Below are 23,677 nucleotides of genomic sequence, written 5' to 3' on the forward strand. Positions count from 1 at the left end.
CACTTCCTGGAATCAGAGCACAAGGAGGGCCTCTGAGAGTGTTTGGCCCATTTCTTCCCAAAGGGCAGGCTGTCCGGCTCCTGCTTACATATCTGCGATGGCTGGAGTTCCCCCGTTCTGGCGGGACCGAAGCAGCAGACCCCAGGCGATGTGCGTGAAGAAACAGGGGTGGTCAGCGATGTGCTGACCGGTAGACTGCTTCTTCCAGGCAGGGTTGGGGGCGAGAGGGATCAGTAGGCAGGCTATCAGCTTGTCTTGGGCTGGGCTTATGTGGACGTCACTGAGCAAGTATATATGGAACCACCCCCACGATGTCAGCTTCCCCAGAGCGGCTTCTCTCACTATCTCGTACTTTCCCCAAGGAAAAGTGCTGAGGACTGGGGTGGGATCCTGCTGCCTGATGCCCAGGGGATGGACATGGCCAGCTTGGGAGGCTCCAGGACGGCTGCAGGGCATGGGGAGCGGCCTACCCGACCCACGGCCTCAGCAGGGAGTGAGCCTCTCATAGGGGCAGCAGACTGGGAGCTGGCCGGGCTGGACTCGGCATTGTCGTGGCCCAAGGTACAGGGTGGGTGGGTGAGGGAGGAGTTGAAGGCTGGGACCCCACTCAACCACACAACCCAACACTTCACTGCTCCAATCCCAGCAAATTGGGCTTTTCCTGGGGTGGGTCAAGGCCCTTCCTCAGACCAACTGTGTCCCAGAGGAAAAGTCAGAGGGGGCTGATATCTGGGGAGGAGGGGAAGAGATTCAGAGGCTGAAGGTGTCATAAGGCAGAAACCCCTTAGCCTGGGGTGGGGGGGGGCAGGGCAATGGGGTCTGCAGCGGGAATCAGCCAACTCAGCAAATGAGCAGAATTTACCCCCAAGAGGAGATTCTGGGTCTTGCAAAGGGAGGATGAGCAGAAAGGGAAGATCCAGGTCAGAATTTTGGATGGGGCGATCCCATGTCTTTCGTAAACATTGTGCGGTCATGCATGCAAAGTTGCTTCAGTTGTGTCGAACTCTTTTCAACCTCATGGACTGTAGCCCGCCAGGCTCCTCTGTCCATGGGATTTCCCAGACAAGAATACCGGAGTGAGTTGCCGTGCCTTTCTCCAGGGAATCTTCCTGACCCAGGGATCAAACCCACATTTCCTGCGGCTCCTGCATTGTAGGGAGATTCTTTACCACTGAGCCACTGGGGAAGCCCTTTATAAACATCAGTAACAGCCAAACCTGAATGAAGCTTATAGGTGTATATGGGCTCTGCCTGAAGCAGAGTGCTGCCCACATCATCTTGTTAGCCTCAGTTTATAGAGCAAAGATTGAGGCCCAGAGACGTGAGGTGACTTACCCAAGGTCACACAGCTATTAAAGGCTGAACCGGGATTTGAACCCAGGTTAGGCCTGATTCCAGAGGCCGAGCTCTTCATTGCTGTGAGGGGCTGCCTCACTGTTACTGCAGTGGGAACTGCCGTCAGGAGCCTGTGCTGGGAGGGCTTGCAGATTCCAGAAGAGTGTGCCCTGAGATGCCAGGCAGCAAGAGAAAGAGCGACATGGACCAGTAGTGACATCAGGCCAGTTACCCTGTCTGCGCTTCTGCGTGCTCACCTGAGAAATGGGGGTGCCTGGCACAGGTCCCTGTTCCTGGGTTGCTGGGACCTGCCCGTGCAGCCTTTGGGTCGGCACTTGTTCAGAGAGCACCCCTTTGGGCTCTGGAGGTCCAAACATAAACATAATTTGGATGGGCCCTGCACCGGAAACGCCAGGGGCAGAGTCCCCCAGGGCCAGGGAGAGGGTGCTCCACAAACTGCTGCCCATCTGTGAGTTTGCTGTTAGCACGGTAGGTGCAGACCTTAGAGGAAGTGTTGAGAAACTCATATCGGCAACTTGACACTGCTGCATCATTTTTTATTGTCAGCTACAAGAGCATCATTTGGCAACAGATTGGAAAACTTTAAAAAAAAAAGAAGCCTCTTTACCATAAATAGCTTGAGCAGCTCTGGCCCAGATCCTAACTGTGATTGAAGGTAGGAAGTGCCCTGCTGCTCAGGGACAAGGTGGGAAAAGGAGCAAGTATTCTGCCTTGGTGGCCAGGGAGGGAGAGGGAGGTTAGGCTTCCCAGAAGTGCTGTTGAGCTGGACCTTGAAGGAGGAGTAGAAGTTTGCCTGGTGGGGGAAGAGGGAAGGACGTGGTTGGCGCCGGGAGCAGTTTGTGCAAAGGCAGGCGGCGTGAGGATCTGAGGGTTCTGGGCACGGCAGGTGATCAGGGTGTTTGGAGAAGAGGTGGTGGACGGGCCCTGGAGAAGCAGGTCAGGGCCAGCCCAGGAAAGCCTTGACTGCTCAGCTAAGGAGTTGAGACCTCAAGACTGGCCTGGGGTCAGAGGTCCTGAGATGGGGCATAAGATCACCACTGTGTAGGTGCTTTAAGGCCTGAAAGGGCCATCCCTGTGGAAGTTCCCTTTGGTCTTTGGCCTTGAGGGAGGCTTTCTTGTGGTCCCCAGAGGGGTGAATGGCTGGTAAGCAGACTCCAGAGTTTGGCTGGTACCTAGTTGCTCCAGGAGTCAGTCCGGGCTGGATAGGCAGGCCGTTCTCCGGTGTGAGGGGCGGGCCTTCCCAGGCCGTCCTGTTCAGTGGGTGGGCATCTGGTGTGGTTGGATGGCCGTGGCAGAACACTTCTGTGCCCCCCACCACCAAGCTGCCAGTGCTGCGAGCTTATGGGGTGTGTCGGCCGCCTGTAGGAGTCCAGGGCTGTGTTTGGGAGGGGGAAGGCCTGAAGCCCGGGGCTGAGTTTGGGGGCTTGGCCAGGCCCCAGGAGGCTGGTACGTGAGGAGCCTAGGGTTTGCTTAAGAGGTGAGCCGTGGATGAAAGCCTGAAGCTGCTTCCTGCATGAACCCTCTCTGATGGGCCAGAGCTGAGAGCTGAGGCCTGCTTTTGAGGCCTGAGGGCTGGACGCTTGATGGAGGTGGCGAGGCAGGGTTGCTGTCCCCATGAGGCCAGCTCCCGGGAGCAGACGGTGCCACCTACACTCTCCTCTCCGAGGCCCTGTGCGGGGTGGCCCAGGCTCTGGCTCCCTCCCTGCAGTTCCCTGTTGGTGGTGGGGCCCCACGCAGCAGGCCTGTCTGGCTGCCATTCAGCGGGGAGTCCAGCAGGCGTTCCCAGGAGTCACTGGGGTGCTTTGGTTTTGACCGTGGCCTTGGTGGTGCTGGAAGGGATTTCCCTGGTGGCTCAGATGGCAAAAGTAACTGCCTACAGTGAGGGAGACCCGGGTTCGATCCCTGGGTCAGGAAGATCCCCTGGAGAAGGAAATGGCAACCCACTCCAGTACTCTTGCCTGGGAAATCCCATGGATGGAGGAACCTGGTGGGCTACAGTCCATGGGGTCACAAAGAGTTGGACACGACTAAACGACTTCACTTTCACTCTAGTGGTGCTTGGAGGCTTGCCTCTCCTGAGGCAGGAGAGGGCTACTCTGGGGCAGCTGGACTCCCCGCCTCCCGCCCTCCAGGCTTCGTCCTGCTGCCCTGGCCTCTCCCACACCTGGCGCTTCTCACTGTGAGCAGTGGGTGGCACCATCTTGCATCTTGGCCACCCCTCTCCTCATAGGCGCTCCTCCGAGCCTATTCTTCATGGGCTGTGTGGCCTTGCTTCCCAGGTGTGGTCCTCCAAGGCCGGCCCTCTGCTCCAGCCTCATCTGGCAGGGACTGAGCCTTGCTGTTTCTTCCTCCGGCCTCCCTGTAGCTCTGTCACCCGCCCCAGCTCCAGCTTCCTGGGCTGGTGAGGCCAGGACTTGATGGCCCATCTCCCAGGGTCCCTTTCCCCAGTTTCAGGTAGAAACCAGGACTCCCCCCTGGCACTTCTTGGCAGCTCCCCGCTTGCCCCTGCCCCCCGAGCACCCTGACTCTCGGTCAGGGACACTGGCCAAGAAAGGCTCCTTTGCCCTTTTGGATGGACTCACGCCTGTCTTGCAGCAAGTGTGGCTGCTTTTGGCCCTCAGGTGTGGCCGCCTCCTTTTCTCATCCGTGGTAAGGATGAGGCCTTGTGTTTTGTGGGGAGTCTGTATGGTTCACAAAGGAGCTATGTGGATGCTGTCTCATTTCATCTTCACGGTAGGCTTGGGAGGTGGATACTGTGAGCCCGTTTTGTGGATGAGGGAGTTGAGGCTCCTCAGGGTTCAGTGACTTTGTCACGGTCTTGTAGGAAGTCCGGGGCAGAGCTGGAACTTGGACCCATACCTGGTGGCTCTTTTCCTTTTTTTAAAATATGTGTTCATTGTCTTGGCTGTGCCAGGTCTTGGCTGTGGCATGTGGGATCTTTAGTTGCGGTGTGTGGGATCTAGTTCCCTGACCAGGGATCAAACCCTGGGCCCCCTGCATTAGAAGCGTGGACTCTTAGCCACTGGACCACTAGGGGAGTGGATCCTGGCTCTTTTCTTGGCCTGGCAGCTGTCCTGAAGGTGAGAGTGTCATTGATCTTGGCTTGTTACAGTGTCAGGAGCTAGGTGCCTGGCGAGGACTGGGGGTCTGGCCCGGGCTGGGGCTCAGGCTGTTGGACTCAGTTCACAGTCAGGCGTGTTCAGCCCTATAACTGTTTTACGTCCACTTTCTCCTTCCTTCCTGAATTCCTGTCCCCCAGTGTGAGGTCTTCCCAAAGACATGGCCCCGATCCTGGGAGTCTAAGCCTGATGCAGACATGCTGGCCGGGGGCTGGGGGTTGTTGGGACAGAGGGGCCAGGACTGGGCATTACTGGGGCGAGGGGAACGGCGGGGAGCTGGGTGGCCGGAGGTGGACTCAGAAGCTGGCCTGTGGGCCTCTGACACACCAGTGTCACTGTGAGGGTCCACAGTTCCTGGCCTCTCCCTCCTCCAGGGTCTGAGATTCTGTGCTTCTTTAAAAACATTCACAATGCAGGACAGTAAGGGCTTTTCTCCTACTCCTCTGATGAGGCTGTGAGGTTCAGAAGGCTGGACCCCTCCATCCTTGTGGTAAATGCTTCCACCCCAATGCACGGGCTTGTACACATCCAGGGACCAGTAGCTCACTGTTCCTAAGACATCTCCTTGTATTTTTATTACGTTGTTTTACTAAATTTCAATTATATAAAGAATATACAGATAGATTTTTGCTATAAAAAAGTAAGTATTATTTAAAAAGTGAAACATGATTTTCTTGATAACCATAGCATTCCAACCTCCTCCGCAGGGCTTACCATCTCTGTCATTACTTTGCTGTGTATCCTTCTAGATCTTCGTCTGTACGTTGCAGATAGATCCTGAGGGAATATGTACCGTTGTAGCATGTGTGTATGCATGCACTCACAGATGTACGTTTCAACAAGCGGTTTCGTCTGAAAATTGCTCTTCTCACTTAACTTTGGGTCTAGTCATAGTTTTACATAGTGAGCTTACCATCATTTTTTTCTTTTACCTTTTTTTTAAACTGATACATAATAGTGTATCATTGTAAATCATTGTAAATCGTTGGAAAAGACCCTGATGCTGGGAAAGATTGAAGGCAGGAGGAGAAGGGGACAGCAGAGGATGAGATGGTTGGATGGTATCACCGGCTCAATGGACATGAGTTTGAGTAAGCTCTGGGAGTTGGTGATGGACAGGGAGGCCTGGCATGCTACGGTCCATAGGTTCGCAAAGAGTCAGACACGACTGAGTGACTGAACTGAACTGAACACAGTAGTGTATCAGTGGAGAGGATTATCATTTATCTAGCCATTCTCTTACTGCTGTACATTTAGCTTAATTCTAATTTTATTCTTGTGCTGCTGCTGGGTTATGGGAGCCAGTTGCATTTTTTAAAAATTGCTGTGCAATATTTAAAGTCTGTCCACTGAGGCTTTGCACAGAACCAAATGTCTCCCTGGGGATCTCCAGCTATTCCTGCATCTCTTCTTTAGCCAGAGAGAAAATATGCTCCCTTGCCCTCTGCCAGTCCCCAGAGAGCTGGAAACAACAGCCATGGCCCCTGGAGTCTTTTCTCTTTCACACTTGGGTTTTTCTACCCTAACTTAAAAGGTGTGTTTTTTGAGTAAAAGGTAAAAAAAGTAAAAAAAGTCACCTGTTTCTGGTGGTGATTGTGATAAGTAAACTTTGGAATCCAAGTGCCTTGGTTCAGATCCTCGTGTTTCTGGGAAATTGGCTTCACCCCTCCGTGCCTGGTTTCATCCTTTGTAAAACAGATCACAGTGGCATGTGTAGCACTTCCATGAGGACCGAGGAAACGAGCGTGTATAATGTTCACGATGCTGGTGAAAGTCCCAAGAATGTTGTCATCCAGGGGTCTTGTCTGCGTTAGCTCCAGACCCACCTCTGAGGGCAGAAGGCCTGTGTTCCCTGGGGGCCGCCTGGGATGGCTCCAGCCTTTGCGACAGCTTCAGCCCACTGTCCACTGATTTCCCAGAGGAGGCTGCTGCCTGGGAAGGCAGCGGACGATCAGATTTCTGCCTGGCTCGGCCCTGTCGGTTCTGGATCGAGGCCTGTGGGGAGGGAAGGAGGTCAGCCTGACCCTCTGTTTGCTGATGGTGGCTAGGAACCTGGTAATGTAACCCCACACCTCGGGCAGATTTGCCGACTCTCAATGGGGCCTGTTGTGGCCAGGGATTTGATCTCCCTTGGCCTGCAGGGTGAGCAGGAGAAGAAAGCCGCCCGGGGCCAAGCTCTCCCCTGAGAGCCCTGGGGCCTCTCTGGACCACACTGGCTGGTCCAGGCCTGGGTTTATCTTTCAGCCCCTGGGGTAAATCTCTGCAGTTCATCATCTAGTTAGTGCTGGAAAGGATGGCCCCTTTGCTCTTTTTCTCACACCTCCATCCCTCTTCCCCTCCTTTTAGGTTCGAAACCACCTTTATGCCACCATCTAACCAGCTCTGCACAGCTGCCCTCTGAAGTAGGCAGCCTGCTCAAGGCCACTTCACAGATGTGCAGACAGAGGCCCAGAGATGTCAAGTGACTTTCCCAGGGCAGCACAGTTAGGCGCTGGCAGGGTTAAGGGAATATACCCAGGCCAACTGGCTCCTTGTTCAGTTCTTTTTCATGAGGCCACCCAGTGTGATAGTTTTGGCAGAAGGTGCCCAGTGGGGCAGCCTTGCCTGTCCTCTTGCCCTCTGGTCCGTGGCATGTGTGGTCAGTGAGCACAGAGGGTTGGAATTATTTCCTGAGAGGCGAGAAGCACCAACGCTGGCCTGGGGCCCGGCCCTTTCCCAGCACCAGCCACAAACACTCTCAGCAGCCAGAGATGGCAGGACAGAGAGTGGCTGCTTCAGCTGAGGCTATGTGCCCCTGCGCGGGAAGCAGCTTTCTCTCTGGGCCTGTCCTGTGGTGTGGGCAAGGGTCTGCAGCCACCCTGGGGACCCTGGGTGCTTCTCTGGGGAGGCAGGAGACTAGCCATCATGGGACGCGTTTTAAGACTGGAGGAAGCAAAGCTCCAAAAGGCACAGGGGGCTGGCCTGAACTGGCGGCTGGCAGATGGGAAACTTGAACCCACTCCCTGATTCTCCCCGTGGACCTTCAGCAGTCGTGCTGCCGGTCACACCGAGGACACTGAGCTGGCCCAGCTTTGAGTTAAAGCACGGATGCTGTGTCAGAAGAGGAATATGGGCTGGGTCCTGGCTCAGCAGTAACTGTTCACGTTTACTGAGCACTTGCTATGTGCCAGGTGCTATGCTGTCTTGACTCATAATATCTCACTTACTCCTCGGAATAACCTCAGGAGGTAGGCACTGTTATTATCTCCATTTAGTGGGGAACAGGCGCAGAGAAGTGACTTCCCGTGGTCATATGGGGGGCAGGGTGAAGCTGAGACTGGAATCCCAGCAGAGGGGTTCAGAGTTGCCCATTGCCCCACGATAAGGCCTCTCAGCCAGGAGAGTGACACCCACCTATCTTATCCTGGTTCCTGAGCCATGGCGGGCCTCAGTATGCATTTGTTGGGAATAATTGTGTGAATGGATGTGAGGCTTTGGACAAGTGACTCGGCCTCTCTGAGCGGCAGCAAAGTAAGGGGCAGCCACCTTTTCTCCAGTGTTGATGGGAAGAGTACCGCATGCTGATGTTTCAAAGTGCTGAGGTCAGGGCCAGCCCACGGTGGCTGTGGTCCCTTTGCGCAGACGGTGCCTCCAAGTGGCTCTGAACCATCCTGGGAGCCAGGGTGCGGCTCTGAGCTGTCTCACTGGTGGGGACGGAGGCGAGTTCCATCTGCATGGGTGCCTGTGGGGTGTCACCCGTTGCTGGTGTTGGACTTCCTCTGGGCAGAGCCAGGGGCCAGAGGGGCGGAGGGTGAGCCCTGTGAGCGGGTGCGTGCAGACCCCTGCATTCCTGTGGGTTGCTCACAGCCGGCTGGGTAGCTCCCTCCCTCGTTTTTCTTGTCATTTCCCCATGCCTGTCTTTCATCCAGGCTCCGGGAGGCGAGGTGACTCACCCAGGTTCCCACAGGTGTGGAGCGTGATTCCAGGCCTCACCCACCGCCTTCTGGGGGCCCCTTCCAGCTCCTCACTGTGGGTTTCAAAAGTGGGGCAGGTGCCTGGGGCAGAGCCAGATCAAGGGCCCCTGGAGGTCTCCTGTGTGGCAGGAGCCCCCATTCAGGTGTGCTCCCTTGGTGCACAGCTCTGACAGCAGGCTCTCCGCAGGGTTACTCAGGAGATGCCAGGATCCATCCCAGGATCTGTTGTAGATCTGCCGGGTGGCCTTGAGTGAGCTCCTACCCTTCTCTGGGCCTGGGCGCACAGCCCTGTGAAGTGGGACCGTAGGGCTCACTGCTGTTCTGCCCTTCCCTTTCAGGGGTGTGGTTTATGCCTTAGGACCCGACTGGCATTTTCTCAGCCCCTTTGGAAGACGCTAGGCTGCTGGGGACTCTCGGCCTTGCCGGTTGGGGGACAATGGGCTTGGAATCAAGGACCCGCTTCTGGTCCCAGACAGTCCTGGGACAGTGAGAAGCATATGGCAGGCTGAGGTGGGGCTTGCCAGGGGATTCCACCGGCTGCACTCCCCTGGGTGGGCCCTGGGAAACTGGGGTTCGGCAGACAGTACCCCCACCTGGGAGGCAAGCACTGATTCTGGAGGCTGCGAGATCTGGGTTTGAATACAGGCTTTCCCACTCACCTCTGGCCGCCCACTTGGCCTTTCTGAGCCTGTTTCCTCACTGCTGTAACAGGAGGTGACATGGTCCCCCTGAGTTGAGTTTAGGATGAAATGCAGGCATGTCTCTCCAGCTACCCACTGACACTTAGCTGGTTCCCCAGTGGCATGCATGGATCTGTTGAAGGGTTGGAAAATTGTTGGGGGGGAGGGAATCAGAGAAAGTTCCGGAAGCCTCTGGAGGCTGAGTCCAGAAATAGAAGACCCGAGAGGCAGAGGCTGCTGATGGCCAGACTGGCCTCCGCCAGCCCCCAGGAGGCCACAGTGAGCTGGCAGCGGGGGCCTCCCCTCCCTCCCGGGGCTGCTGGCTGCATAAATTACTCGGCAGCCTCTGGGCTAATTTTACCTTCTTGGTTTTCATGAATCATTTCCCATCTGGGGGCGTGTGCGAGGGAATGGAAACGGCTCTGCCAGCTGGGTGCCCGGGCGCCAGCCGCAGCGAGGCGCCTGTGCGGAGCCCTGCCCGCGTGCTCAGAGGCAAGGACCGGACACCCCGGGATCCCCCGAAGGGCCCTCCCTACCAGGACTCGGTCCTTCCAGCTGTATCCCTGTGCCTTTGGGTTATGATTTTGCAGGTCCTGGAGCTGGAACTTGGGCTGAATTGAAATGAATTTGGAATCATTTGGGGTTTTTTTGACCCCTAGTGGTGGAGTGGTTCAGCAGAGAGACTCCTGTGACCTGCTGGGGTGCTTCTTTGTGGCCCAGCTCTGGGAGTTTGCAGGAATGCTGAATTTTCATAGTCACAGAGTACCAGAGCTGGTCGGCTCTGGCTGAAAGTCCAACCTAACCACCTTGGGTAAACTGAGGCTCAGAGAGAAGAAGGAATTTAGCTCAGGACAGTGACTTGTGGAAGAAGTCAGGCTAATGGTTATTTACTGACTGCTCACCATTTTGCTTACAACACCCCTCTTTGACTATTATTATCCCCATTTTATGGAGGGGTAACTGGAGGCCCAGAAGGTGAAATAAACTCCCCAGATGACACAGCTGTATGTGGTAGAGCCATAGTTTGTGGAACCCGAGATTTTCCTGACTTCTCTGCCAAGCTGCCTCTTTCTTGGAGTGGGTTTATAAACTCACTGTGAGTGCTCCTGGAAGCCCCCAGCTCGCCGTCTCGTTTTCTTCTTCCCTTCACCAAATGTGTATTGAGCCCCTGCTGAGAACCGTGCTGGGCCATTCTTGGGTGCAGCCAGGCTGGACAGAGGCTGGGGCGCCGGTGAGGCTCCTCCCCAGCAGCCCCATCTCACCCGAGGCTGAGTTCCCAGAGGATAGCGTCTACACAGCACTCTGGTCTCTGCCACACAGGCCACACACTCAGCAACCCGGCCCAGGCAGGAGGGACACGGGTCCACCGGAGACGTGGACAGTCAGTGCCCCGCCCACTTGGCCGCTACCACCCAGCCCTGGCAAACTGTTGCCATGTGGGACCCCCTGCCTGGCGTTGCGAACGCTTCTGATTTTCCAGAGAAGCTGAACATCCATGTTTTTACACGAAATCTTCTGTTTCTTTAGAGTTGGCAACCAAAGCAAAAATAAAAATTGGAAAAAAGTCAGCCATCCGTTTGTAAGCTGTGGATCCGTACTTCTGCTGCCTCTCTCTAAGCCTGTCTCTGGTTAGAGCAAGTTCTTGTTCTAATCATTCCTCAGGGGCCACCTCTCCGAGGAGGTCCCTCCCTTCACTCCCTGCCATGGAAGACCCTACCCCCCTCCCCGCAATTGCCGTTTATCACCCTCAACACTAGACTGCCACCCTGGAGTAGTGGAAAGGGGCAGAGACTTTGACCTGGTGAGTCTCTAGAGAGTTGCTTTGCATCCTTGTTCAAGCTACTTAACCTCTCTGAGCCTTCATTTTTTTAATTTGAAAAACAAGTACAGTAAAATTGAACTCAGAAGATTGTTGAAGGGACTAAATATAATCAGACAGAAACCCCAGTTTAGCAGAATTAGGCAAAAGTGGAGTTTACAGGCCCAGCAAAGTGAGGTTACGAGTGTCGATGGCTTCAGGCGCAGTTGGATCCAGGGCTCACACAGTGTCATCGGGGCCTATCTGTCCGACTCTGCTTCCCTCTCTCCTGGCTGCGCTCATAGGCAGGCTGCTGGGCAAGGTGGCACAGTGACTGGCTGCCAGGGGGTCTGTACTTATGTTCTATTCTTTCAGTGCCTCCTCTTCCCAGCAGATTCCTCCAAAGCCCCCAAACTGCAGCTCTTGATTAGCTGGGTCCTTTTCCCTTCCCCACTTCCCTGCACCGTTCACTCTGCTGGGCAGATATGTCTGCTGTGGATCAGTTCTTGGGCCAGTCAATCAGAGTGAAGCATTTTGAAAAGGGGGCTCCTTTTCGAAAAGGACACCTGGGGGCTCGGGGCCAGAAGAGGGAATGGATGCCAGCGGGGAAACCTACAGACATTCTTCCCGGGCTGCAAGCCTCACGAGGGCAGGGACCTAGTTCCCCCCAGGTTCCCAGCACCTAGGGCAGTGCCTGGCACTCCACAGCATGAGAAAGTCAAGAGTAAATGAATGGATCTCCTCCACAGTACGTGTAGAACCCCGGGTACAGAGCCTGGCATCAGCCACATCCATACCCCTCCTGCTCCTTCCTGGAAAACCAGGATGAAGGTCTTGCATCCTTGGTCTTTGCCACGTTTACCCCTGTGGAGTGTAAGTGCCTCCTCAGTGGGGAGCTTGTCAGCCCAGCCCAGGAAGCCCCAGAACACTGTTTGGTGCAACTTGACATACAGTCATTACAATAATTAGTAATCACGGCGCCTTGCCTTTACAGGGGGGCTCTGAAATCAGCTCCCTCTTTATTTACTTCTTTACTGCTGTGTCCAGATGATTTATGCTTTTTGCCGTTTCAAGCTTGAGCTACTAGAGCCTCAGTTTCCTCAAGGGTAAGACAGATAGAATCTACCCTGCAGGGTTGCAGAGAGGATTAAGTGAGGTAAGAAAAAAGTGGAGCTCCTGGCCCAAGTCCTGGCACGATGGAGGTGCTCAAGAAGAGCCAGGTTCCCTTTGAATCCCCTCAAATCCAGGTCCTAGTGTATGAATAAACCCACATGTGTACGCTGTTTCATGGGAATGTGGGAAGATAGTTAATTCTTCATAAATGGCCACTGATGGTGCACTCATCCACATAAGATGCCCCTGTGCATATATTCAGTTAGGAAAGAGCCCTAATCTCCTGGCATAGAGGCTACTTGTGGCCCACACTCCGTGGATCAGCCAGACAATATATTACCCCCAGCACAAGAATCAGCGGGCTCATCAGCACGGTAGCACCAGGTACTCTGCCCCCAGGTTCCAGGGGGCGATACGATGGGCCCAGGTGGGCACTGTAAATTACGCCACACTGGAAGAACTCAGGGCTGAGGACTTGGCACCTTTTGTAGCCAGCAGTAATCAAGCCGGCTCCCCTCCTCTGGGGAGCGAGCAGTTGTACGGTATTTGTGCTGTGTTGCCATGACTGACTTAGTTACCTGTGTGACTAGCTACGGAAATGGCTTAGGGTGGGAGGTGGTGCAGGCTTACAGTGTGACAAACTCAGCAGGGGGTGCTCAGGGCCCACTGTGGACCGCCCCTTCCATCACACACACACACACACACACACACACACATGCCTTACTTGTCAGGGCCCACAGTGGACCGCCCCTTCCATCACACACACACACACATGCCTTAGGGCCCACTGTGGACTGCCTCTTCCATCACACAGACACACAGACACACACACACACCTTAGGGCCCACTGTGGACTGCCCCTTCCATCACACAGACACACACACACACACACACACGCCTTAGGGCCCACTATGGACCGCCCCTTCCATCACACACACACACACACACACACACACACGCCTTAGGGCCCACTGTGGACTGCCCCTTCCATCACATAGACACACACACACACCTTAGGGCCCACTGTGGACTGCCCCTTCCATCACACAGACACACACACACACACACACACACACACGCCTTAGGGCCCACTGTGGACCGCCCCTTCCACCAAACACACACACACACACACCTTAGGGCCCACTGTGGACCGCCCCTTCCATCACACACACACACACACACACACCTTAGGGCCCACTGTGGACCGCCCCTTCCATCAAACACACACACACACACAAACACACATGCCTTACACACACACACACACACACACACACACACATGCCTTACTTGTCCCAGGAAGGAAGGGTGGCCTGGCTACCTGGTTCCCTGTTAGAGGTATTCGTGCGTGCTCAGGGATGATATACACTGTGGCTTCCAGCCTCTGGCAGTGTAGACTAGTGCTTCTCAGACTCCACTGGGCATACAGGTCACTTGGGGAGCCTCTTGTTTTAAAGCAGACTCTGATTTGGGAGGTCTGGGGGTGGAGCCCTGGATTCCGCATTTCAAACAAGCGCCAGGTAATGGCCCTACTGCCAGTCTGTGGACCACACCGGGAGAAGAGGGATTTAGGTGACTTGTGAGGTGTCTTGTAATTCTGAAATTCTGGGCAGAATTGGGTAAATAAACTGGGTAAGTAAACAGCCAGAGAATGGCAGGGCGAGATGGAATAGGGAGGAGAGCAGGAAGCAGAAGGGGACGGCAGAAGTAAAGGCTGGGGTCAGACCCACCGGGCCCCCGCTGGCCCTGCAGCCCCCTCCCTCCACAGGCCTTTCCCCCACTGTCTCGTGGTGCAGACAGTGGTACCCCTTTGCTTGTGGCCAAAACACCACACGGTGTTTCTTCAGGGTCCTACCTGGTGGAGTAGAGGCTTCCGCTCTGAGAATCGGTGGGAGTAGTGCAGAGGGGAGGGGCAGAGAGAACGGAGCTGGGGGAGGGGCTGCCAGGTGCAGGCTGGGTGGCGGTGGCTTTGCATCTCCCAGGGTTTTCCCCTGGGAGGTCTTGAGCAAGTCACTGTGTCTGGGCCTGCATTTCCTCGTCTAGAAAGGAGGGCTTTGGGCCAGGTTTCCCTAGTGGCTCAGATGGTCAAGAATCTGCCTGCAGTGCAGGAGACCTGGGTTTGATCCCTGAGTGGGGAAGATTCCCTGGAGAAGGGAATGGCTACCCACTCCAGTATTCTGGCCTGGAGAATTCCATGAACAGAGGAGCCTGGTGGGCTACAATTCATGGAATCGAGACGAGTTGAACAGGACTGAGTGACTAACACTTTTGAAGCCTGGGTGCATCCTTTCAGCTCTAACAACCCATAGGAGGCAGTGAGATGTGAGAGCCAGCGCTGGCTCTTGAGAGCCACAGGTGGGACCTGGGGGCAGGTTGCTTACAGACTCTGCCTTCTGCATTAGCATCATAGAGGTAAGGAGCTGGGGACACCAGAGGACATGCTGGGTATCCAGTATCTCCCTGCCACCCAGCCAGCAATCAATGCAGAACATTCAATGAATGTACATATCCAGGCCTTTGCCCATCAAGACCTTACCTTCCTCCCACTTTGGCCCCTGGTAGCTCAGCCCAGAGACCCTATGCTGCTTGCAGCCTGACCCTGCCCTCCACAAGCACACCCCCTTCTCCCCTTGGTGCTTGGAATCCTGGAGCCAACTGGGTCTCAGGGAATGGACTTCAGGGTCCCCTTCCATGGGGACAGCAGGGGGTTGGAGGGAGTCCCCCACCCCTGTCCACCCTCTGTCTATCAGCAGATACTGCCTCCTGTTCTGTGCCACTTGCTGCCATGCTGGAAGGAGAGGAGGTAGGGCAGCCTGGGACTAATTTTTTAGGCTATAAATAGTGATATGTACTCTAAAACGTTTTACTATGCAGAAAAGATAGAAGAATATAATAAACTTCCATGCGTCCGTCAGCCAGCCTCGACAGTTAGTAACTCCTAGGCATTTTTTTCTAGGGCTTCTCCGGTGGCTCAGCAGTAAGGAATCCACCTGCAATGCAGGAGACCTGGGTTCGATTCCTGGGTCAGGAAGATCCCCTGGTGGAGGGCATGAGAACCCACTGTAGTATTCTTGCCTGAAAAAATCCCACGGACAGAGGACCCTGGTGGGTTACAGTCCACCCCATGGGGTCACAAAGAGTCGGACAGGACTGAGAGACTAAGCGTGCGCACGTACATTACTGAGCGATTTTTTTACGTTAGAAATGCATGGATCTGGTGTGCAACTCAGCGAGAAGCAAGTCCCGTTCCCCACTTGAGCCCTCAGTCTCAGGAGCAGCGGCTGTCATAGCCTAGAGCTCTTCTGGGCATGCGTGAGCACTGATAAATGCATACGCTCTCCTAATTTTATTAAAACGGGGCATGTTTATTTTATAAAACACACATTAATGTAGCTTTCTCATTTTGCATCAGACCCCATTCTGGGTAGGTAACAAAGATTAACTCATTTAATCCTCGCAGTGCTATTAACATCCCCAGGCACGGAGAGGTTAAGGAACTCCTGTGACATCATGCTCACTTAGATTGAAGGTGGGGGAGACGGGGACGACAGAGGATGAGATGGCTGGATGGCATCACCGACTCGATGGAGGTGAGTTTGAGTGAACTCCAGGAGCTGGTGATGGATAGGGAGGCCTGGCGTGCTGTGATTCACGGGGTCGCAGAGAGTCGGACACGACTGAGCGACTGAACTGAACTGATGACATCACACAGGGGTTGACCTCATTGGGAGTTAAACCTGGGCAGCTTGGTCTCAACCACCATTCTTTTTACTGCCTCTCAAATTATATATATAGTCGTCTTTACCTCAATTTAGTTTTCACCACAAATTATGTAATCCATCCAACAAATTTGTGCTTAACTTTGCACCAGGCATTCTTCTAGTGGCAGGGGATATAACAACGAACAAAACAGATATACATCTCTGACCTTCTGGATTTTACATTCTAGTCGGGGAGACAGCCAGCCAGTAACAGAGATAAGTACTGCATATATTTGATGGTGAATAGTGCTCTGGAGGAAAATGAAGTGAGGTAGAAGGGGTAGAAAGCGTAAGGGAGCTGCAGTTTTATACAAGCGACCGGAGGATGTGATATTGAGCAAAGGGCTGAGGGCATGAAGCGGTGAGCCCTGCGGGTCCCTGGGGGGAAGAGCATGCCAGGCAGAGGGAACAGCCTGTGCAAAAGCTCGAGACGAAGCGTGCCTCGCTGCAGGCTGTGCGAGGCAGCCTTTGGGGCTGTGGTGGGTGATGAGGTGAGTGAAGCGCCAGTGGGAGGAGATGAGGTCCAGAGTGAGTGGGGGTGGGTGATGAGGTGAGTGAAGCGCCAGTGGGAGGAGATGAGGTCCAGAGTGAGTGGGGGTGGGTCTGGCTGGCACACCCCCGAAGAGCTTCGCTGTTTGCTCCGTGTGAGATGGGGCTCCAAGGAGGGTTTTGAGCTGGGGGCCATTTGATCTGACTTAGGTGGTCCCAGGTTCATCCCGGCTGCGGGGTGGAGAATGGACAGTAGGGGCAGAGTGCTTCCTGCTTTGAAAAAACTGCCTGTAGCGTGGATATGCTCTCATTTACTTAACCAGCCTCCAGATGGACACATTGGTTGTTTCTTGCCATTCCAGACAGTGCTGCAATGAATACCCATACCCATGTGTCTTGGAGAAATTCTGAGAAGTGGAATTGCAAGACCAAAGGTCATGGGTATTTTTTGAAAGGTTCCCAGTGCCAAATTGCCTTCCCTAGAGGTCCCAGTTTATGCTCCCAGCAGCAGTGCATGAGAGAGAGCTCAGGTTAGATCGTCCGGTCAGATCTTGGGCTTAGCATGCTAAGTCGCTTCAGTCATGTCCGACGCTGTGCGACCCCGTGGACTGTAGCCTGTCAGGCTCCTCTGTCCAGGGGATTTCCCAGGCAGGAATACTGGAGTGGGTTGCCATGCTGTCCTCCAGGAGATCTTTCTGACCCAGGGACGGAACGACGTCTCTGACATCTCCTGCTTTGGCAGGCGGGTTCTTTACCACTAGTGCCACGTGGGAAGCTTAGGGGAGAGGGTAGCTGGGGGTGCAGTGCTGCAGGCTCCCCCTTCTGCCCCTCTGTGGCCCAAGGCACCGTGGAGGAGGATGTTGTACAGAGGCAGAGTCAGAGTTCGGATCCCAGCAGGTGGGGGTGAAGCCTGTACCTTTGGTGGGACAGGGTACCAGTGAGGAGGGCCAGGCCTGCAAGTAACAGAGACCCCATCCTGGTCAGGCTTGAGTGAAAACATGTGACGGGAAGTGCAGAAGTGGGAGAGATTTTAGGACCATTTGATTTAATGCCTTAACCAGGTCGATTAAAGTCCCCATCTCAGGGATGCTTTCCAATACCGAACAAATCACGCCCTGTCTGATTCTTTGACACCAAGTGAAACGAATGATCCAGAATGAACACAGAATCCCACAGATTGGGGACCCACTCCCTCATGATTGTCCCCACTTCAAATGCCACTTGCAATTCTTGGGCCACCCATGCAATACTTATGACCAACATAAATCATGGATTTCCACGATCTCCTCCCCAGATGCTGTAACTCCCAAGAACAATTTGCAGAACTCAGACAAGTGCTTTACTTACTATTTTTGGTTTATTATAAAGGATACAACTCAGGTAGAGCCAAATGGAAGAGCAAGGCATGAGGAGAGGGGTTTGGAGCCTCCATGCCCTCTCCAGGCATGCTACCCTCCCAGCACCTGGGTGTGGTCAGCAACCAGGAGGCTCTCCGAATCTTAAAGATTTTTATAGGGGACTTCCCTTGCGGTCCAGTGGTTAAGACTTTGCCTTCTGATGCAGGGGTTGTAGGTTCAGTCACCAGTCAGGGAGCTAGGATCCCACATGCCTCATGGCCAAAAAAACCAAAACATAGAAACAATATTGTAACAAATTCAATGAAGAGTTTTAAAATGGTCCACATAAAAACATCTTTAAAAAAGGGAATTTTTAGAGAGTTCGATCTGTACCTCCCCTTACCCTTCTCCCCAGTCCCTACATCAGTGGATGGGACTGAAAGTTCTGACTTGAATCTCTTGGTCTTTCTGGTGATCAGCCCCATCTTAAGTCCATCAAGGGGCCCCATCCTATGTTACCTCGTTAGCATCGACTCAGGTGTGATAGCAAGGGGCTCCTTGTGACTAACAAGACACTCTTAGTGGGAAATGCCAAGGGTGTCAGGAGCTCAGGTCTTTAGGACAAAGACCAAATATATTTATTACTACACCATACCTCCTCACTACTCTGCTGTGCTAGCTTCATCCTAAGGGGGATTCCTGCTGGGGTCTTCTGCAGGACATACCTGCCATTTGCAATAATGGCTGTGTGCTTTCTCCAGAGGGTAGGACAGGCGTTCCCATGACGAAAGTGCAGCATCTGAGCAAAATCTGGTTTCATTAGTGGGAGGAGGGGGGGATCCAGGGAAGCCACCAACAGTAAGGAGCCAGCTCATTAAATAGGTGCCATCCTTCACCAGCTTCTCCACTTGACTCATGAACCTTGACACTATTTCTTCCTACTCCTTATCAAAGTCTTACCATGAAGGAGTCAACATATCACCTCGAGAAGATTCTTCAAGAGGAACCACCTTGGGAGTACGTGTTCCACTGTCCCTGACCAGCTGCACCGCTGGTGCTCTGTGAAAATTGACGTGTAGATAGAGGCCTGAAACCAGATCTGTTGTGACTGGGACAGGAGCCTCAACTGGCTGGACCTCAGTTCCCCCAGCTGCAAAATCAGGCGCTGGATGGGGTTAGAGGCCTCCCGTCGGGAACTCCTTGCCCTGAGAGCCCCTGCAGAGTTTTTTCTTTGTTTTTATTAACATATAGAGAAGTAAAAGTGTGACAATGTGTTTTCACAAACTTAGAAAATGGGACTAATACTCAGACGGGAACCGTCCTCAGATCTAGAAATAGGGCGTGACAAGCCTCCTAGAACTGCCTTTCCTGGCCCTTTGTAATTGTTTGCAAGGATAACGGGTTACACCTTTAACCACCATAGTTTTGACTATTTTTAAATTTTATATAAATCGAGCCACAAAGCGTGTACTCTCTGGGGTCACGTTTCTTTTCTAAGCATCGTGACTCATATATTCTACAGTGTGCAGTTGTGGTCCAATTTCATTTCTGCATAGTATTCTATCCACCAAGCTATTTTTTGAACACAGAGAAGTGTAATGAAAATTGCATGGCTCTGTGTGATCAGCAGGACAAGTGAATAAACCATGTCAGATTTCTTTGCTTTTGCTTAGAATGATAGCAATGAACCTATGTGTTCACCCAACTTCTCACATAACCTGTAAAAAAATTAGGAAAAGGAATGAAGTATTACAGCATCCATGCAATATGTTTCATGGACAAAACCTTTCAAATGGGAATCACAGAAATTAAAACAGGTGCTCTGTGGTAAAAATATTGGGGCCTTTATTGCTCAGTTGGGCGATTGATTGATTCATTGACTCATTCATCCAGTGCGTATCAGGTGGCACACTGACACTTTCATTTCTGTCTTTAATCTGGATTCCTCCTTCCTCCCAAACACTTGGTTGTGCACGCATGAGTGCCAAGTCGCTTCAGTCGTGTCTGACTCTTTGCGACACCATGGACCGTGGCCCGCCAGGCTCCTCTGTCCATGGGATTCTACAGGCAAGAGTGCTGGAGTGTGTTGCCATGCCCTGCTCCAGGGGATCTTCCCGACCCAGGGACTGAACCTGTGTCTCTTAGGTGTCCAGCATTGCAGACGGGCTCTTTACCACTAGCACCGCTGGAAGCCCTAAATAGTTGGTTGGGTCTCAGCATCTAATGACAAGTGGGTAAAGATAGAGGAATGTTAGTTATCATTTTCTCTGGCAGTTTTTCAACTAAATGAGTACAAAGAGTTCTTTTACAATTTTTTGAAGTGACGTAAGCAAAAAAGAATGAAAACTCTTTAACATAAGATCTGCAACTAACCACTAGTGATATCCCAAAATATATCTGCCAGACCGGTATTGCAAATCCATATAGCTAAATCCCATTTTATATGCAATTGTTTTGTACCTATCTTTTCTCAACTTTCATGTAAAAAATAGACTTTATTTTTTAGAGTAGTTTTACGTTCACTGGGAAATCGAGCAGAAAGTGCAGAGTTTTCCTCTGCTGCCTGCCCCCCACCCCCTTCCCCGCTGTGGATGGCAGCGTCAGTCTTGGGACCAGCCCAGACTCCAAGAGCTGGAAGTGTCTTTGGACCCGTCAGTACTCAGCTGTGTGGCTGGTCCAGAGACCACCCCAGCAGGCATTCAACTGTTGGTTATACAGTTAAACCCAGAGGCATGTACATTTGTTACAACTGCTGAACCTACACGGACATCATTATCATCCAGAGTCCAGAGTTTACATAAGGTTCACTGGGGTGATGCCTTCTATGGGTTTGGACAAATGGATAATGACATGTATCCACCATTATAGTATCATCCAGGGTGGTTTCACTGCCCTCAAAATCCTCTGTGCTCTACTTATTCACCTTTCCCACCCTCCAGCCCCTGGCAACCACGGATCTTTTTGCTGTCTCCACAGTTTTGCCTTTTCCAGGATGTCATAAGTTGGAATCATACAAGATGTAGCTTTTTCCAATTCGCTTCTTTCACTTCATAACTTTCATTTTTCTTTTAACAGTATATTGAGCATATGTTTCCATGTCAATAAATATTCTTCTGAAGTGTTGTTAGTTGCTGTCTAATATTTTCTTGTATGTTGTGTATTAATTTCTGTGTTTGAGGTATAAGTTGTTTCCTGTGTGTTTTATTTTTTAAACTACTAAAAATAGTGTTGCAGAGGACAGTCTTGTGGATAAATCTTTGCACACAGCTTAATTATGTCCTTTAGATAAATTATTAGATTTGAGATTGCTCCTACAAAGGTTTTGCTCAATTCAAGGCTTTTGATATGCACTGCCAAATTGCCCTGCAGAAAGGTTACCTCAGTTTCTATCCCAAATGCTAGAGTATGTGGGCTATTTCCCCACATACTTGCCAACTCTGACTGGTATTGAGATTTTTAATCTTTGCCAGTTTAATAAAGGAGAGATGATATTTATTTGTTTTGATTTATATTTATTTGAGTATTAAAGTTTTGTGGTTTTCCATAAAGCATACTGCCCATTTGTCTTTTTTTTTTTCTTTCACAACTTTTCCATTTTTTTCTATTGGAATAATCATCTTTATAGCATAGGTTTATTAAAAGTGTTTTTCTATTAAGGGTATTGACTGCTTGTAAAGGCCCTCTTTTAATGTCAAAAAAATGTCACCAACATCACCACCTAATGTGCTGTGGCTGTTTTTTTGTTGTTGTTGTTTAGTCATTAAGTCATGTCCAACTCTTTGAGACTCCATGTACTGTAGCCCACCAGTCTCCTCCATCCATGGGATTTTCCAGGCAAGAATACTGGAGTGGGTTGCCATTTCCTTCTCCAGGGGATCTTCCTGACCCAGGGATCGAACTCGCGGCTCTGGCTGCATCTTCTGCATTGCAGGCAGATTCTTTACTGCTGAACCACGGGAGAAGCCCCATACCTAATGTGTGCTACGCTTTTAAAATAATAAATAAAATGGATAAGAAGAATATGTATAGAGTACTTATTCTATGCCAGGCACTGTGCTATGTAAAACAGCCCTGTGAGATAGGATCTGCTATCTGTCCCATTGGACAGATGGGGAAACAGAGGCAGGAGTGGGTAGTGAATTTTTTCAAGGTTATACAGCTTGTGAATGGCTGTGCTGGTATCAACTGAGTAACAAAATACATGGTGCAGAGCTATGAATCAATAACACTTTTAAATAAATTTACCTTTTGTTCATCACAAAAGTATCTACATATGAATACATTTGCAAATTCATCTTATGTATAAGCGCTAGGTGTATAATTTATTTTTTCTACAGGCAGTGCTTGCTGGACATGTACATCCAACAACTCCCTGTAATAATTTCATGCTTTTTCCTGCTTACCCCACCACGGTCTACTGTTAAGAACCGTGTCAGACCTTTTATTTTTCAGGAGGAGGAAACTGAGACTCAGGGCCAGGCAGGACCTCGCTCAGGGACCCCTAAAAAATTTATGGCACAGCCAGGACTGAGACCCAGGGCTTGGGACCCAGCCCATGTCACCATGTGACTCGAGTAGCCCCCTTACTGCACGTCCCTTTGTCATCAGAGGAGACAATGCAGGATGCTGCAGGGGTATGAGACCTGCCAGATTCTCATGGTGCCAGCCTCTAGGGTACCCCAGTGGGTACAGATTCCTAATCCCTCTGGCCACACTTGCTGCCGGGCATTCCAGGACTGTGGCACCCTGCCAAGGGTGAAAACAGAGCTGCAGGCTCCTGAGCTGCATTCTGCCCGCTCCTCTTGGGTCTGCATCTCATTGCTGGGTTTGCAACATGCCTAATCTCCGCATGTGCAGACTCTGAGGAGCCAGCTGAGAGGGAGCATTGCCAGCAGCTTGGGAGTCCTCCACGAGGCCTGCCGACCACCCCTCCCCCAGGTCCCTCTCCAGGCAAGCAGAGCCAGAACAATCCGCAGAAACGGTTGCTGGAGCTTCACCTGGCTCCGGTCTTACAGTGCCTGCGACATGGACCCAGTAAAGGACCTACGCCTGTGCTTTCCCTCTCTTCCCAACTGGAAGTCCATTCAGTCCTGTCATATCCCATCTTCTCCCTCCCTGCCCCCATGGCCTTTGTTATAGACACAGAGGATTGTAATACACATCAGTCACGTAAGTGAGGCTTGATTCTGATTCTCCAGGCAGCTGGACCCCTCCTAGAATGAGGAAAACTTAACTGTGTAGTTAGTAAATAGGTATCAGTAGTGAGTATTATGTAACCCATTGTGTTTCCCTTTTTGCCTTTCCTGCCAGGAGGCTCAGAACTGAATGGAAAACTAGATCAGCAACCATCTTACAATAGACTCTGGGTATAACTAGCATCACTCCTTCTCCACAAGGTCTCTGGTTGTTCAGTTGTCCTGTTGAGTATGGGTTTATGTCATAAATCATCACAATTTTTTTTTAGAAAAGGATGGGATGAAGGTGGGATATAAATGAAAAATAAGACCTGAAAGGAAGTGGTTCATAGACATCTCATTTTGAGATGAAAATGAATGCTTTTCTCATAAGAGGATGGTCTCCCCAGGGCCATTTCAGACGCACAGAAGGGTCTGTGGGCCATTTCCCTCCGTCTCTCTCTGTCTGTCTCCATCTTTTCTTCTCTGATTTCCTCTCCTCTCCCTCTTCCCCTCCAGCCTTCGTTCTCTTACTGGTGCCTACTCCTCCCTCCTCTCCTTCCCCCTCTGTCTCTATAACCTCCCTCCCCTCTCTCCTCCCTCTTCCTGCTCACTCCCTTGCCTCTGGCAGCCAGTTGACTGTTAACGTCTTTTATAAACCCTTAGCACTTGGCTCTTTCCAGGGCCTTGACCCCGTCTTGTCTCACTGATTTCTCTGGGCAATTTTGACTCTTTCCATTTTGCCAAGGAAGACACTAAGGCCGAGAGCATTGAAGTCACGTGCCTGTGGTTGCACAGCTCGCGCTTTACACTTACTGTCAAATCCCAGCTCCAGGCCTCAGGAATCTAATTCCCTCACACCCTCACTTTCCCTCACTGCCTCTCAATACCAGCCGC

The 23,677-nt window shown here is 52.0% G+C and overlaps 1 protein-coding gene across 4 annotated transcripts in view; it reads left to right on the forward strand.

Moving 5' to 3' along the window:
- The window catches only part of PRDM11 (PR/SET domain 11), an 87,229-nt gene that overhangs the window by 8,061 nt on the left and 55,491 nt on the right, over positions 1-23,677 (forward strand). The window contains exon 1 of one of the 4 annotated variants that reach the window (XM_088843272.1): positions 1-561. This exon is cut by the window's left edge and continues 1,727 nt beyond it. The exons of the other annotated variants lie outside the window; for them this stretch is intronic. Within the exon in view, the coding sequence (XP_088699398.1) occupies positions 295-561 (267 nt within the window). The 5' untranslated portion in view covers positions 1-294. The remainder of the gene's footprint in view (positions 562-23,677) is intronic. 4 annotated transcript variants of the gene reach the window in all.

Source organism: Moschus berezovskii, chromosome 14 (genome assembly GCF_049115385.1).
Source record: "Moschus berezovskii isolate FMDL1 chromosome 14, NW_MosBer_1.0, whole genome shotgun sequence".
NCBI classification, from domain to species: domain Eukaryota; kingdom Metazoa; phylum Chordata; class Mammalia; order Artiodactyla; family Moschidae; genus Moschus; species Moschus berezovskii.